Raw genomic sequence first — 16,802 nt, forward strand, 5'->3', positions numbered from 1 at the left:
GACTGTTCTTACACTACAAGTGCAAAGTTTTTCTCATTTTGTTGCTAGTTCAAGGAACTTTCAACGCGAACCATCCTGGATCGATAAGCATTGTTTTCCCCATTTTGTGGATTCACAGTGCAACGGAATTTGCTTCAAATCCAATATTACCGACTTACATTAACGTGATATTTACTTTGAAGTTGATGGGCTTTATACCTTCAATTTGAGTGATAGCTCTTTCATAATTTAAATTGGCTCATTAATGTGTAGTTCTTTTGACAAATACCACGAGATCTGAATCCAGTAATTAAGATCATCGTTTGAATGCTTCCTACTTGGCAATTGCATGAGTGAGATTTTAAACGTATACTGAAGCCAACCCCGTTGCAGGCCTATAGCTGTACAGTTCTACTAGAAACAAATAAAAAATCGGATTGCATTCCTAGAAAAAATTGCTTTCAGTGTAAGATGCGAGCAATTTAGAATTCTATCTCGGAAATATTAAAACACATTTCAAACGATTTGCTACAAAAGCTGAAACTAATCTGAACTTTTCTTCAAACTTGTCTTAGTTCTTCAAGCCAAAGTTTTGTGCGAATGTGTTGCATGGCTTAGAGTGTCAAGTAGCCTTGAGTAATAATTTATATTGAGTTTTGTTTTGTTTTCAATTTGACCCCCGTTAAATACCTTTGAAAATTCAATGATGTAGAAAAATGGTGTCCGCTATGATATTACAATATTGTATGCAGCTTATTTCATTCAGCATGCTACTCTTTATGACACTGCATAACACAGCTCGCTCCTGTAAGGCTGTGTCTTAGGGCAGTTTTAGGTTGCTTCTCTGTCTCGTGTCTGTCGATTGGCCAGTGACACCACTTTCGAGGTAGGTACACCTTACATTGTTTCCTCTTTATTAGTTGGGTGTGTGTAGTTGGAAGCATGTTTAAGATGTACTTTGACAGCAAAAAAGAGGTTTTTAACCTCATGAGTCATACCCAATTTATACCCTAGGCGGTACTTTCAGTCGCCTCAAAAATCTTTCGATCAAACGCCAGAAAAGCTGGCAAAGTCGTGGTAAATTAGTTCAATAACCACACAAAAAAGAACTATCAAAAAGATAATTTTCAGCCGTGGTCCAAACGGCAAATTTGGATTATTATCTGTATCACAGATTTTGTTCAATGCCCTGAAACTTTGATGTATAAATTAGGCCTAAGATTTACAAATGCTATTTACAGGGTTAAAAAACATTTATGAAAACTTAAAAAAAATGAAATGAACGTTTTTGACATCACTTTTTCATCCTCAAAGTCATGCTTGGTCCAAAAAACAGAACACTTTGAAATTTCAATTACAAGATTCTAATGTATGTTATGTACGGTGTATTAAATTAGAAATAACTCCGATCCGGGGTTTATTTCTTGCCAACTTGTTTCGAGAGTTGAATTGACAACTTGAAAACGCAGAGCTCTTCTTGCGATAGAAAGCTATGATGACTTGCTTATTCTTGGATAAAAGGAAGGCTAATGGAAAAATTACATCTTCTTCGAAACAAAAATACCGCTTACGGGTAAATGTCAAAATATCCATGCAGTAAAAATAGTCGAAATGGGCATGAACCTCTAAGCTCTTTCCAATTTTACTCCAGTTACAAGATCGCGAACTAATATCCCAATGAGATAATTCAACTAGTAAAATCGATTATTTCGTACACATTACCGTCAGCCACACGGAACAATTGCTTTATTGTTATTGTGAAAAGTCAGTTATCATCTACGGAACTACGTAACTGCAATTATAGAACAATTAGTTCCAACTAGATTGCCCGTGAGTAATCACTCCATGACTTGAAAGAGAACTTTCTTTTTCTTCTTGTTAGAGTGAACGTTAATTGATTGGGCCACTATTGAAAGATAGCGCCAATACAGTAATTGGTATGCAAGGGCTTACAAACAAAAGCAATCTCGCAATACAAGGAATGACTGTTACGTCTGAGACCGAATCGTTCTATTTTGAGAGACACGCAAAGAATCACCTCTGTTAAATAATTGATAATTGTAACAGCAAAATTACCTCGACTAAATAAACTTCATAGCAATCTGGATATTTATTAAGTCGATTGGAAGCTAGACTTAACGTAACGTAAGGCAAATGCTTGTAATTCAAACTCTCTTGACTTTGACTTAACGCAACCATAACCTTTCTAGATCGGAAGTTTCACAGAAAGGTAAACTACTTTCACAAACAAGATTTCTTCGCTTCCAAAAAAGTTATTTCACCGAATTGTAATCCCCTAAGAATCCAAAATTAAGACAAGGCAGAAAGAAATGTATTTTAAAGTAATTAAAAAAAAATTACTACGCATGTTCGGAAAATGCCGGTATGTCTAATGAAAACAGATTCTGGCGTTTTGGCGAATAGATTAAGTTATCTGCTCCAAATTAATTCCCGTTCTAATTATTTTGATTGAGCAAGTCATGTACGGGTATTCTTAATTCCCAACCTTAGGTGATGTAAGTGTCCAGCTGTTACAATTAGCGATCTATTTTTGGTTAGCTCAGAATAGACATTTAAAATTTAAAAAGCATTTGTAAAATTCCAACATTGTACTAGATCTACGAAGATGTAAAACGAGGCAAATTTGATATTTATGTTTCGTCAGCTGTAAACGTTTTTTTTTTTTCAATCCATCGTGTTTTACTTAATTATAAGTAATTGAGTTATACTTTCGTAATTCTCATCACATCAGGGAGCAATATTTATAATAATACATAGCGTTCTCATCAACCATTGAGGTTATCCTTGTCAGAGATTCCTTTTGCAACACCATAGCACACGAAAATCTCTTTCTAACTGAACTTGGCCTTTTCTATGCTATTAAAAAAAAAGAACGAGTTCAAATTGAGGAGTAATGAGGAAAAAGTAGCTATCCCCCCCTCCCCCATCTCTGTTGACAAAAACAAACTTCCATTTTTTCCACTTTTAACCTCGGTTATTTGGGCAACATTGAAGGAACGTTAAACAACATCTCCAAATGCATTTGACAACGATATTGGCTGCTTCAAGTTATTCACTTTCAAAAACGTCGCACTACCCTCTGCATCTTACAGCTATAACACAAAAAGTAAATTTAAGCATCCGTTGTACTGAGGTTCATGTAAAATCGTCTCCTAGTTGTTGTATTAAATGCAAGATGGAAAATCGTGACGGACGTATAGTAAAAACCTTATTGCGTCTTTTGTTTTCAGTCTATTCATTATATTATCCTTCAAAATTCTTTAGAGATAATTACCCATTGATTTGCATAATCCAAAGGGATTTAATTTCGGCCTTAAAGTACAGAAAAATCGAAGTTTTGGTTTTGCTTATCTTTTTTCCAGAAACACTTTAAACGTGCCTCACTTATTATACATGTTTCCACTACCGTTTTGGTGGGATTTAATGAGCTAGGTGATTGACATCTTTGGTTGTGGAAACATTTCTTCAGAATCTTCGCTTGTCTTTCGTTGAGGACATGGCCATGGGCTGTTGAGCATATATTACGTCATTTTCTGTTGTATCCACTACAACATGCTACAATACATTGATTTAAATGCCTTAAACTTAAAGCCTTTTAAACGCCGAGGGACCTGATCTTCAAATTGGCGAATTGGTGATTGCGGTGGCCAGTAGTGGAAAATGGAAAATGCCTTAAGCAAAATCACACTGAATTAAAACGGTAAATTTATTTAAAGAAACTATTGCCGAATCATTACTGTCATACGCAGTTAGAGAGGACTTTAACCAATTCTTCCCTTCATTTTCAGGGTTACACCTAAGCGAAAATGTTTGGAAGATCTTACGCAAAATAAGATAATTCACTCTTTAGGCAATGCACTCGAAAAACTATTACTCTTTCGAACCGCGAGGCTCACAAACTCACAAAAGTGGCGACTCCGTCTTGGGTCGTGATAGGGAGAAAACAACTTATGCAAGAAATATGTATAACGATCCCAAAGACGAAAAGGTTGACAGAGGAAACTACCTGACGAAGGAAGATTCAAGATGTGTATCTGAGAATGTGACTAGGTCTGTCGTAACTAGAAGTGTCATCGATAAAAGATCAAGCTCATCCTACAAAACACGGGAAGACAGAAAGTCAATTAAAACACGAGATTTGAAAGGCATTTCAAATATGTATATAGCTCCTTCAAATTTTTCTTCAAGTAATACTTATGGGAAGAATGGAGAAGTGAATGAGGCTCCCACCAGTTCATTTTATTCCTCGTACTCCAAAGATGAAGACCTTAGTGACGCTGCCAAATTGGAACAACCACCCAGCAAAGGAGGAAGTGTGATATCTTCCTTTTATCGAACAGGAGTTGAAAGGAAAAGTTCTGACAAGAACATAAGAACAGAGGAAGAAGACAGAGCTTCCAGGAGAGCTTCGATTCACGTTGCATCACCGTCTGGGTTGCACGAGACTAGAGGAGGAGACAGAAGGTTAGTGAAAGAGACGGATTTGTCCGATTCCCTTCCCAGAGAATTCTTGGACAGGCGAGTCAGGATAGAGGAAGCCACTTCTAGCCATGCAAATGATGATTCAAACGTTGGCGGTCTGGGAGATACAAATATTCTGCGAAGGTCTTTGGAAAGGAAGCAGGCCACCAATTCGCTAGAACGAGAACGGATTACGAAGAGGTTTTCAGTTGATGACAGCGATGATCCATTAAAATACACTTCAACTACTTATTTATCGCTTTCTGATAACTGGAAGGGCAAAGAGTCGGCATCTTCAAAGTATCCAATAGGTACTTCCTATGACCGCGATTACCGGCAAGCGTTAGGAATTGGAAATGATGACAACAGAGATATCGAGTCGGTACGTTTGACAGGAAAGCCCAGAGCACGCTCTCTTTCTTCGGAAGCTCTTGTCAAAGAGGAAAGAAGTAGATCGGGAATATATCGTGAATTACCAGGAAGAAATGAGTTTCTTTCATACACAGAAAGAGCAAGTGCTGATGAGGAGAAAGAATTGGCAAGAGGAAAAAGACGCACAGGATCTCTTGAACGAGATGCTCTCAGAATGGATCGCAACAGCTATCCCTTACCTCTTAGATTAAGAAGCAAGTCGTCTGATGAGCTCAGGTCCTTGGATAGAGACGATAAGGACAGACATTCACGTTATCGATCCACGTATCTTCATCACCAAGGGAGCAGTGATCAGCAAGGAACTGTGGTTCGTGACATTCCAAGGAGAAGCGACATTAGCAAGCCAAGTGTGATATCATATTCACCAAGAGAGGAGCCGTCAACCCATGACAAGCTCAGAGAGGATATAGCCAGACTAAAGGCAGAAGCGGAGACTTGCACCATGAAAAACACTGATGTCATTTTACCTTACACAGTTAACAAGGAGCCCTCCATTCAAGACAAGCTTAAAGAAGACATAGCGAAACTCAAGGCTGAAACACTAACACGAGAACACGCCAAGCCTTGCATCCCGCCTTCGTCTTCAATGATAGAGTCGAGATACGATTCAACAACAAAGAAAAGTCGTCCTTCTACAATCCAGGACAAGCTTAAAGAAGACATTGCTAAGCTTAAAGCTGAAACAAGAGACATTCCATCTCTATCACGAAGGCCCTCTGAAATCGCCGGCTATAGGACTGTCCCAGACAGTACAGCAGACGACAAGAGAGATGTCCACCACAGTGGAGTCACTACATCTTCGCTCGAGCGATACGCATATTTAAAAAAAGACGGGAGTGTGTTAAGAGATGAAATGAGAAGTGACGAAAGGCAGATATATGGTGATCCTGAAGGCCATGAGCGCTTTTACACAAAGCATGAAGGAAGGGGCTTCAGAATGGACGACAAAACAGTTCCACGAGAAGAACGTACATACGTGGATAGGAAGCTAACAGACGATCATTTTCCGCGATCGTCAGGAAACTACTTCAGTCCAAGAAGTGGCTACGACGATCCATCGTTCAAGCGTACTAGAGAGAGCGAAGATCGAGGGTTCTTCACAAGCAAACCAGAGGATCATCCAAGATCAGAGGAAAGGGGGCTAATGGAAAGGGAGGATTCTTTAATCTCTCCAAGAAATGCATGGGAGGAGCCTTTAAGAAGTGCCAGGGAAACTAGAAGAGGATCTACACAGGGATATGCAACCAAGCGAGTATTTAGGGCGGATTCGACCATGTCCATGACGTCTACCAAAAATGGTGACCACGGTCCAAGCTCTGTGAGAGGATTTTTCTGTGGCAGTGTATCCGAAGAAGATCAATCAGCTTACTATTCCAAGGAAATGGGTGATACCAAAGACGGTTTTTCTCGTGAAACATTCAGAAAACCTGAAAGTTCCAGACCAACAGAGCCTTATAAAGAGGCCTTTAGACAACCAGAGTCTCCTAGGCCATCGGAACCTGTTAGACAACCAGAACGCCATAGGCTAGCAGAGCAGCCTAACGGACAAAGGCAACCATATAGATCAACCGGAGAAAAACCTGAACCAAAAGTGCCTCCTAAAAAGCCAGATAGTGATAGACTACCAGAGTCTTCAAAGAAGTCAGACGACGCTATTCCATTGCCTTATCCAGGACCAGAGAGTGTTATTCGAAATCGAGGAGACTCTATTGTTCTATCTTCAAGAGGACGGAAAGAAGAGCCCGAACGAATAGCAAAAGAAGATGTTTCAAACAGAATTCAGACTAGTCGTGAATTTGTAGCAAGAAAAACAACCAGGGAAGCTTCCATTGTTTCTCGGAAGGGCTCCATAGAAGACGTTGAGAAATTACCCTCAAGGGTGAATACCTCAAGACATTCGTCTGAACGACACGATCTTTCACCAAGAAAGACGAGCATTCGCGAAGAGGTTTTCACATCTCAGGAAAGCAGAAGTAGTTCTCCAGACGAATACGTCGAAACAACACAGAAATACAAGGAAAGTAAACCCTCAGCAATGAGCGAACTTAGAAAGAAAATTGAGCAGCTCAAAAGTAAAGTTGATGCACTTGACGACTCAAGATCTCGCGACAAGCTAGAGAGGTACGTTGACAAGCACTCTGAGAGGAAGCCGGATGTTGCGATCAAGGATCCAGTTCAAATTCCCAGGTACCAACCTACTGCGCGCATGCCAGAAAGAAACCCTGTGACTGATGGTGTAGAACCAAGGCTGACAAGAGAAGTAAGTGAAGTGTTAGTACTAACCTCCATAATGCCAATAATAGTATGAATCAAATGAAAATAAGGGGCATCCTCATTTTTTCTTGTCGAACCCAGGCTGTGTAGTCCTAAAAACGGTACTGGCTAAATTCTCAAAAAATTTAATTGCAGTCTATTTTTAGTGACAGGTTAAACAAATCTTTATTATAAGTTAATGGTACGGCTATTGACCTTTGGCCATGGTTTCTATTAATTATTTTGTTAATCTCAACAGAGGTTGTTTTTCAGTCGTAGGTGAAGTAGATATTTATAACCAGTTGATCTTACCTATCCCTTTGTTAACTTAGCCGTTTGGTCAATAGCTATGGTGTTATTGGCTATAAGTTTTTCCCGGACGATCACATCGGACAGAAAACACAAATCCTTGTAAACAAAAGGTCTTTTAAATAGACTAGAGGGATGTTAACTGAGAGAAGCCTTATAAAATCCATTTAGGATTATTCTAATGATGATTGTTTAAGTGAGCTATACATAAATAGATTTCCAACAAGTATCACTAGTCACCCTCACACTTATTATATCTTTTCGGCTGGCCTTAAAACGGAAGACATCTGTAATCATTTGGCATTTCTATCAATGTCCCCTCTCATCTTCACTTCCCGTTCATATTTAGCAAAAGACACTGATTCAGAAGCTTTCAATGTTTGTTTAACAGAGCATTGACTTAACTTCTGAAGCAATCAGCCGACAAATCAGTCGACAGACCAGTATAGCAAGTACCACCCGTCGGATCAGTAGCATCTATGAGGAGGACGTAACAAGTGCATCTCGTGCCCCAGCAACAGACGAGGTACCAGAGGAACTCTTTCCCAAAGAAGACAGCAAACCGGATGCATCTGCTCCGGTACAAACGCGTGACGCAGAGACTATGACGGCTCCGCAGGTTCAAGAAGAAGTAGGAACAGATAAGTTTCAAAGGTTGGATTCCACCATCTCAGAGATCGTGGAAGAGCATGACCAGATGGAGGAATTAAGAGGCGTTCCTATTGAACATAGAGGAATTGAATCTCCAATTGAAGAGGTAAGAAATCATTTTTCAAACTTTGCTATGACCTTGATATCTAATGTTCATGAATAATTAGCAACCCACAAACCAACCAAATGTAATCAGTGTGCTTTAGCTTTACTTTGTTGTTAAGAAGAGTAAATAAACCATCGTCATCATAATAATCATCATCATCATCGTCATCATCATCATCATCATTATCATCATTTATTTGCCTTAGTAAAAGAAGAAAACATTCAAATTACAAGTCAAGGTAATGGCGGGGAGACCTCAAGAAAACACCAGGTTTATAAGAGAGGCCACTTTGGCTACCATGTAAGTTTGTGGTGATAAATTTGCCCCATGTCTTTCATTTCGCTTTACATTTAGAACAAACGATAAAGCTGGCCATCGTTGGATGTATGTAGTTGATGAAGCTGCGAAAGAGCAGCAGGAACGTCGTTACGTCTATGTTGAACGACGTGCTTACCTCTAGTAAACATCCCTTGGTGTAGCCATGCCACTTAAGGAGCTGGGAAGATAATCGAAACTACCTTTGTAAACTCTCGACAGGAGCCAGGGCACACATGAATTCCAACACAACCCGTCCTCTTTACAACAGGTTTAATATCAAAAAGGCGTGCAGCTTTCTATTTGTTAAGTGGGAAGGTATTGACTTAATGACTATTATTTTGGGATCGTTAGTTATTAGTGCCGTCGTACTCTTGCTGTGGAAGTTTGCTTTAAATTTTAACCATTTTGTTCTTTTCGGTTCAATTGTTTTAGTTTATAGATACAGGTGATGTCACAGACAGTGGAATCACCACAATCCAGATAGATACCCAACAGCAACCCTCGTTCCCAAAGAAGTACAAACAAAGATGGTGGAATGCTTCCACAGCCGAGGACGTAGATCGGTTGTTAGAGCTTGGAGACTGGGGCCAAAGGAATGCTTACACTGCTGAGGACATGGATAAATTGTGGCATCTGGGGCCAGCGAGAAGACGAAGCTTACGCCGGGGATCTTATGAGAGAAGGTACTTGTACTAATCCGCCTAAAAAACATAGTGTTCACTGATGGTTTGATAAATTTTCAGTGGACTAGATAGAATTTATGATGTTTAAATTTCGCCAATAATCAAATTTGATATTGGGTGGGGATTGGTTCAGTTCACAAAACGATTAATTAACTGTCTGTCTAGAAAAAGTTAATGGGAATACACAATTGCGACGGCGTTATCGTCGCCAGTAAGTTTGATTGATGTCGATAGTTAACAATAGTAGCGTTCACGCCCAGTAGACTAGCACAGTAGTTTATTAACTGTAGAATTTTCTCCTAATAACATAATTACTAAACGAGATCATAGATGAAAATTATAGTGAAATGATGGAATTTGTTTAATCCTAAGTAAGTCTTTCCTCCCCAGGTCCTTCAGACGACACCCCAGACGCTCTAAGGATGACGTCGTGGATGTTCACGTAAGAGTACGAGGCAGACAGGAAAAACGTAGCCGTCCGCAATGCATCATTGCCCAAGCTGCGCCAGCAGAAAAGGCCATAGTGCTGCGAGACTCCAAAGAGAATGCAGATCCATTTATTAGGAAGATTAAAGTTGATGATGTCTATGGGGCAGATGCTGTTAGGGTTGAGAATGGAGTCGTGAAAATCAAAGTTGGTGATTTATCTACGAGGGGAAGGTAGGAGAATTTTTGGAAAATATTGAGCCATGGTAAGAAAAAAACCAACCATTTAGTTTGATGACATTATGAAAATGACAATGATGTATTAATCAGTAAATGACACAGGCATACTCGCAAAAAAAATCCGAGTGCTCCTATAAGGAGTCGACATTGAAAATCTTTGGAAACATTCGATTCTCTTCCATCTCAGTCCGCTTTTATTCTGGCCAACCAAATTGTAAGTCAGTATGTAGTTTCGCCAGTGAAAGCCTAGTCCCTTGTATAAGTGGAATCCCTATTAAACCTGAAGTTTACTGGTACAATGGCAAATTTAATTGCAAGCTTAAATTGTATTTTATCTCTTCAGGAAAGCGTGGGCCAGAATTCTGCAACAGAAGGGCCGCATCATTGACGTACGTATTTGGTCTTTCTTTCGACTTCAACTCTTGGTTTCTTTATTATTACTGATCTAATTTATATCACGGTATCTACTGTTCGCTCTTCCACTCATGAGACAAATATTGTGCCGTATAACCTGATTTATACTAGCAAGGTTTTGATTTAATGAAAGCCCTAAAACTAATTATTCAAATCAAAACTGCTGAGCGGTACATAAATGTTGTTCTGAGTTTTAAACACTGCAACAGGAGTTTCTGACTCTTGATTCCGTGGACGACACCTTTGGAATCTTCCCCAAAGTATTCCCTATGATACCCATAAAAGGTAACAGATACATTTTAATGCATTTTATCTTGCCCACTGTAGTCGGATGGTACTGTGACTATCCCGGTTTCGCGAGACCAATACGACGACGGTGTCTATTATACAAACTACTACGAAGGACAGGACCAAAATGGCGCTGTACGCATACCAATCAAATTTAGGGTTCAAGAAGACAACAAGATAAATACTAAGAAACTTCGCGTTACAAGAGATATGAAAAGAGCAGGAAGCATGAGGAGGAGGCGAAGGGTCGCTGGCAGTAGGGCCTACATCGTGGGCGCACGATATTACCATGGTAACATGCTGATGTCTACTGGCAGCCTTAGTGCACGTGCTCAAGAACAGGGTATGGCTCTGAGGACACGACGAGATAGTTCAAGGGTATGTTTATAATTTTTTGCCTCTAAAACCTTTTCCAGTATATTCCCAAATAACCTCTGAGTGCTTCTTTCTGGAATTTTAGCATTTAGAGGCCCTAAAATTGGTTTGACTCGAAAAACTTTGCACCAGTAACAGTACGTTGAAACATTCTCACTAACCTTGAGATAAGTGCATCGTTGATTGACTGATCTTTGAAATTCTTCGAACTGTTATCGAAAATCCTAAGGCGTTTTCGAAATATTTTTGGAAATTTCTGGTGGAACTCAAGTGTGTGCAATAGCCCTGGAATACAAAGTCAATCCAGCCTCTTAAAAGTTCAGAGCAAGCTAATTTGTTTGTGTGTTTAACCCTTGGCCAGCCCTTGACGCCCTAGGACATTTCAGTTATGAACTAATCCTACCTAATATTCACCTTACGTTCTTAAAGATTGCTGGTAACGAAATTGTGCTAAAAGGCAGCCAACCGTACACCGTCCCAATGCAGACTATTCAGAGAATGCACGTCGGCCACAAAGTGACAAGACAGGCTTCGACGGTCAGAAATGAAGATGGTAAAATGGTTATTACAGTACATGCCATTCCACCACAACCACTAAAATTTAATCTGCAACAAGTCAGAGAAAACATGGCTCAAACGTCTGGAACGCTAGCGTCCGACTCCTATTATGACAGCGCTTCTGGACGACGAGATGCCTCGAGCACTTCCCGAAGTTACGTCGTGAGCTCAGGTTCCGGTGGAGATTACAGATCTAGAGGATACACTACCTACAATACTTCTGGTCGCAAAGGAACGTCATATATCGTGACCGATCCGTCCGATTCATACCGTCGCAGGCCTTCCAGGCTCAATGGCGTTACTCGAGTCTACACTTCAAATGAAGTGTCCAGCACTCCAACTATCGTGCCTTACGAAGATGATTCCCAGAGAGGCGTCAGAAAAGGGAATTACAGCGACTCCTTCATTGCTGATCCATCTAGCTTTTATGACGCCGCTGGTTCGAGGATGACTGTTTCTGACCCGCGGGTCAACGCCCGCACAGCGTATGGCGAGAAGTTTAATGTGAAGGATTATGGAGAGATGTCCAAAGTGCAATATGTGAATGGAGCCCGTGAAAATAACAGAATCATAAATGATCGGTAAGTAGAAGAGTAGGACATCAAAAATAAAACGAGGATATGTCGAATTAGGATGGTGAAATAAAAAATGATAGAAAACCAGTTAATATTTTTAGTCATCGATAAAACTCAATCGTAAAAGTAAAAGTGATTGGCCCTTTACAGCTAACGATCACGTGGTACAAAATCCACCATGCTGGAAAGCAAGCTACGCATTCGGACATACAAACAAAGAAAATTCAAGTTTGACTGGATGAAGTCGCAGATGAGTCCCAGTGCGCAACTTGTTTTCCGCCATGGTGGATTCTGTACCATCTGACCGTTAGCTGCAAATTAAAGGATCCATCAATATCAATCGCTTGGCAGAGATATGCAAATTATAGATAATTCGAATACGTAACTTAAGTCTAACAGACGTAGAAAACCAAAAAAGACTGCTTCAAATTGCGACTGTTTCTTAATTAGGGATAAAAGATTTGAATACGGGGAACATGTGGGTATTGGCTTGTGGGCTCGTTGAGTGAACAAAGACATAATACCATGCGGTTAATCTGTATCAAGTAAATTGGGCATAAATCCAATTGTTCGAATGCGATCTAAATGTACAAAATAGAAATGTTGCTTCAATGCTTCTTAATTAAGTATAGGCCGCCGCTACACTGTTCACTTATTCCCACGACTTTCTCGCTATCCGAAAATGTTTCCCAAACAAACTCTACATAAAAAAAAATCTATTTCCTTTTAAATCAATATTATTTTATTAAGTGAAAAGTCATCACAAAATTGATTCATGAGATATATGCAATACAATGCGATAGGAGGTATATTTACAAATCGCCCTTGTCATTTGTTCTAGGAGGTGGGCTAACAAAAAATACAGATATGGGGCATCCTGGAACTCCAAACAGCAGGTAAGCATTTCTTTATAATTAATTTGACATTTTCTCCTTGACCTTACCGGGGATAGCCCAAGATATTTCTGGAGTGTTCACTCTAAAAAAAAAGACCGATTCTTTTAAACAAAATATCAAAATTATTCATGTCTGTCACAATTTACTTTATTAAAATTTGACAGCTTTGCAAATCCCAAACATCGCTATAAGCCTTGCAGGATGATAAAATAACCTTCATTCATCTTTAAAAAAGATAATCCCATCTTGTATAGTTCTTACATTTCCCATTCCTTGTTATGCAAATTTAGCGTACACTACTTTAAACTCACACAACACTTATTTAAAATATCGATTTTGGCAATGACGTCGTGATGACTCCGAAACGGCGGTTTTTGTCGAAAGTTTTTAATTGTCTTTACGGATGTGATTATGACTATGATAACCCCGCTATAAAGTTAGTTCGCGCGGAAAACTGTGTCGACAACAAAATATTTTTGGATATTTTTGCATCGAATGGAGATCAGTTTCCTTCACGAATTCATGCTAAGGAGATAACTGACTGGATTGAGAACTTTAATTAAGGTAGCTTTTGTAGTTTCTCGTCATACATAAGAAAAGAAGGGTATCTCGAGGTTTATATATTCTGCACGATCCCGTTTTGTAACATCGTATATTTGAATTAATTCCTAGGAAAAGTTAAACGGCCGAACCATGTCGTGGGCGGTCGAAGAAGTTGCACCAGATTTCTAAAACATGGTAAGTGAAACTTGTTATACAGTGTACGACAAACTAAGGCTTTCATGTTTGGCAAAAAAGGAAGTAAATGCATTGTTCAAATTTTGCAACCAATGAGAATATTTTTTCCTAAGCGCAACCATATTTAAAGAATGTGTTCGCGAACTTTCATTTGAAATATCGGCAACTCCTGTTTCAGTGATATATATACCAGTATCGTTTACCTGCAACATCATACAAATGGTAATGGAAGAATTGTGTACAAACAAAAGTTGAAGCAAAATTTGAAGTAGGTATTATGGAGGTTCCCAGTGAAAACAAATGATGCTACCCTTTGGCGTTTTATTATTATTATTATTATTATTATTATTATTATTATTACTATTATTATTATTATTATTGTTATTATTATTATTATTATTATTACTATTATTATTATTATTATTATTATTATATTGTGACGTTACAACATTTGAATCAATTAATTTTAAACATCTCGATCTGTTTTCAGGAATAAGACAATGAAAGACCCTCAAGTTGCTATTAATTGATCAGTGGAGCGATTGTGGCCTACGTAATGATTGTTGACTATGTAATGATTATGGACTATGTAAAGAGACTACTTTGGGTTAACATGAAAATCAATCAAATCAACAAATGGCCTATTTTACCTTCAAAACCTGACGAGATATGCTCAAGCCTTTCTATTACTATTTCTTTCTCACCTGCCATTAGGTTTGGTTTCATTTGGTTAACATACCGTCCCGAATGGGGAACCTGTGTGACCGCTGGCAGACAAAAGTGATAAAAATTACGGTCTTGTCGCATTTTTTATATTCTTTCTAATATGATAAAATGGTTACCAGCTGTCACTTTTGTTACTCTTTTCAAATTATTTCATAATCACTAAAGATAAAATGGAATTTATGGGTAACATTCGTTCGAAATACAAGAACATTTTGTTTTGGTCTGTTGGTAGATATGGTTAAACTTGTCTGCAAGCTTTTGGTTGGCTCCAAAGAAAAGGCTTTGATTAAAATAGTTTTTAGATTAAATTATTGCTAAGGCAAAGTAATTTAAATAACTGGAAATATAATTTTAAAAGAGGCTTAGAGAATTAGGTCATAATCAAAAAAACATAAAATAGAACAGATTTTTGTAGCTGTATTTCTATCGTTTGTTTCAATGAGTCCAATGATAATTCGTATCAGCTGAGTTATGTGCTACTGAAACCTGTTTTGAATTTAAGACACGGTCGGTACTTAAGGACGGTGCCTACTAATAAGGAAGTTTTTTTTTGTGTCTTTTATGACTATGCGGGGAAAGCAGATCTTGTTAAGGGCTATTGAAATCCAAAAAGAAAATTGGGGGTAACCAGGCATGTTTTAGAGATAATGAAGCAACGACTATTCTAAACAGCAGTAAAACACAAAGCAATGTTTTTTCTTTCTAAATTTAATTTTTATAAAATACATGGTTTCCTCCAATTTTCTTTTTGGGTACTAAGAGCACTGGCTAAGTTCTGCTCTCTCCGGGTAGTTTTAAACCGCGCAAAAATATCGCTGTATTAGTGGGCACCGCCCATAGGAGACCCGACTTTTTCGAGATGCGCAGAACGTATGCACAGTAACAAAAGTAGGCGCCGTCCTCAACAGTAAGTACTTCTATATCATAAGCGGGAGTCGTACGTATCAGCTGGGCTGGTCTTAGAGTGGTTGCCATTTAATTTGTTATTTGGGAAACAAGCTGTTTTACACTCTCAAAAATTGATTTTGCACAATCCAAAATCACAAACAGTGAAACCCAATGACACTTTCACCAGGGCCTCCCAATGCTTCGTTTCACTGAAATATCTGTTCGAAAAGCATTACAAGCCACAAAAATTCTGATTAAGTTGTTGAAAAATTAGTGTGTCTTCTTGAATGCAAAATGTCATCACATGCTTTCGTAGCACTCAAAAACTAATCTCCTTAGCTTATTTTCGAAGGGGCAAATATATCGTTTAAAGCCAGCTACCATTTTTGCATTGTATGGCCCACAAAGCTGGGTAATAAGATTACAAACCCTGGAATTTTCCGCCAGTTGAAATTTCAAATAAATCTGAATCCGAACAAATTTGCGAATCTCGGAAGTGACCAATGCGTCTTGAACAGATTTATTTCCCTTGTATAGTTGTTTTCTCGATTTTAAAATGTAGATACCGACCGTGCTTTTTCAAGAACCACTTAAACAAGCTCGAGCAATTTGTGGCTAGGTAACTACGAGGATCAGCGCTGGACTTAATATAACAGCTTGAAAGATGCAAGGATACTTGAACAGCTAGCATTTTTAAAAGATTGACCAATGTTTCGAATACGCAACGCAGAATAACCGTAATTAAAACTAAGCTGTCAGGGTAACAACAGAGATGGCATTTAAATATGAACACAATGAATGTGTAAAATATTTAAAGTTTTCTTCAAGTCTGTTTCGACCGTTATCTAGGTCCAAATGCTGTCTCTGTTAGAATTTTGTGAGTTCCAATGGGATGATTTCCAGATTATAAAGTGATCTGAGATGGCATTGGGTCAGCCAAGTCGTTGTTTACGAAAGCATTTTTAACTGCACATCTGACACCAACCGACCTCCATTAATATAAAGAGCTACTGGAAAGAAAATGTGCCATAAATAAAGAGAAACTAGTATATACTATACTTTTATTTTAAGGAAGCAAAAGATTAAGCTTTAGCTGTAGTTGATTAGGGGTATTATTAATAAAAAAAAAATTAAATTTAGCGGAGGGTTGTGAAATACCCCTGGTTATATTTTAACAAAACTGAATCATAAACATATCTATTTGTCTTACACACTCTGCGCCGAATTGAATGTTCTCGAATTACTCAGCATTTTTCTTTCTTTCAATGCTTCCTTTTAGTAAAGCTTTTTCTGTGCAAAAGGGGGTTAGTTTTTAAAGGGGCAGTGTCACCTATTTTTGGTGTCACTATGAAAAGCCCAAAAAAACATATTTTTTTCAATGGAATCGTTAAAATATTGGTTGAGGTTTGTTAAGAATAACTCTACTAGTGCACAGAAAGTACTATTAACTATGTTTGGCTGCCGA

At 38.5% G+C, this 16,802-nt stretch overlaps 1 protein-coding gene across 1 annotated transcript; it reads left to right on the forward strand.

Moving 5' to 3' along the window:
- Positions 1–767: 767 nt before the first annotated feature.
- On the forward strand, positions 768–16,802 carry LOC146482854 (uncharacterized). The gene is made up of 11 exons (XM_085106663.1): positions 768–865; positions 3,789–7,153; positions 7,847–8,212; positions 8,963–9,213; positions 9,604–9,873; positions 10,223–10,268; positions 10,621–10,959; positions 11,386–12,095; positions 12,931–12,985; positions 13,658–13,723; positions 14,214–16,802. The coding sequence occupies exons 2-10, from the start codon at positions 3,854–3,856 to the stop codon at positions 13,715–13,717; spliced, it is 5,397 nt and encodes a 1,798-aa protein (XP_084962789.1). The 5' UTR covers positions 768–865; positions 3,789–3,853; the 3' UTR covers positions 13,718–13,723; positions 14,214–16,802.

Source organism: Pavona decussata, unplaced genomic scaffold, assembly GCF_977016875.1.
Source record: "Pavona decussata unplaced genomic scaffold, jaPavDecu1.1 SCAFFOLD_42, whole genome shotgun sequence".
Lineage (NCBI taxonomy): Eukaryota > Metazoa > Cnidaria > Anthozoa > Scleractinia > Agariciidae > Pavona > Pavona decussata.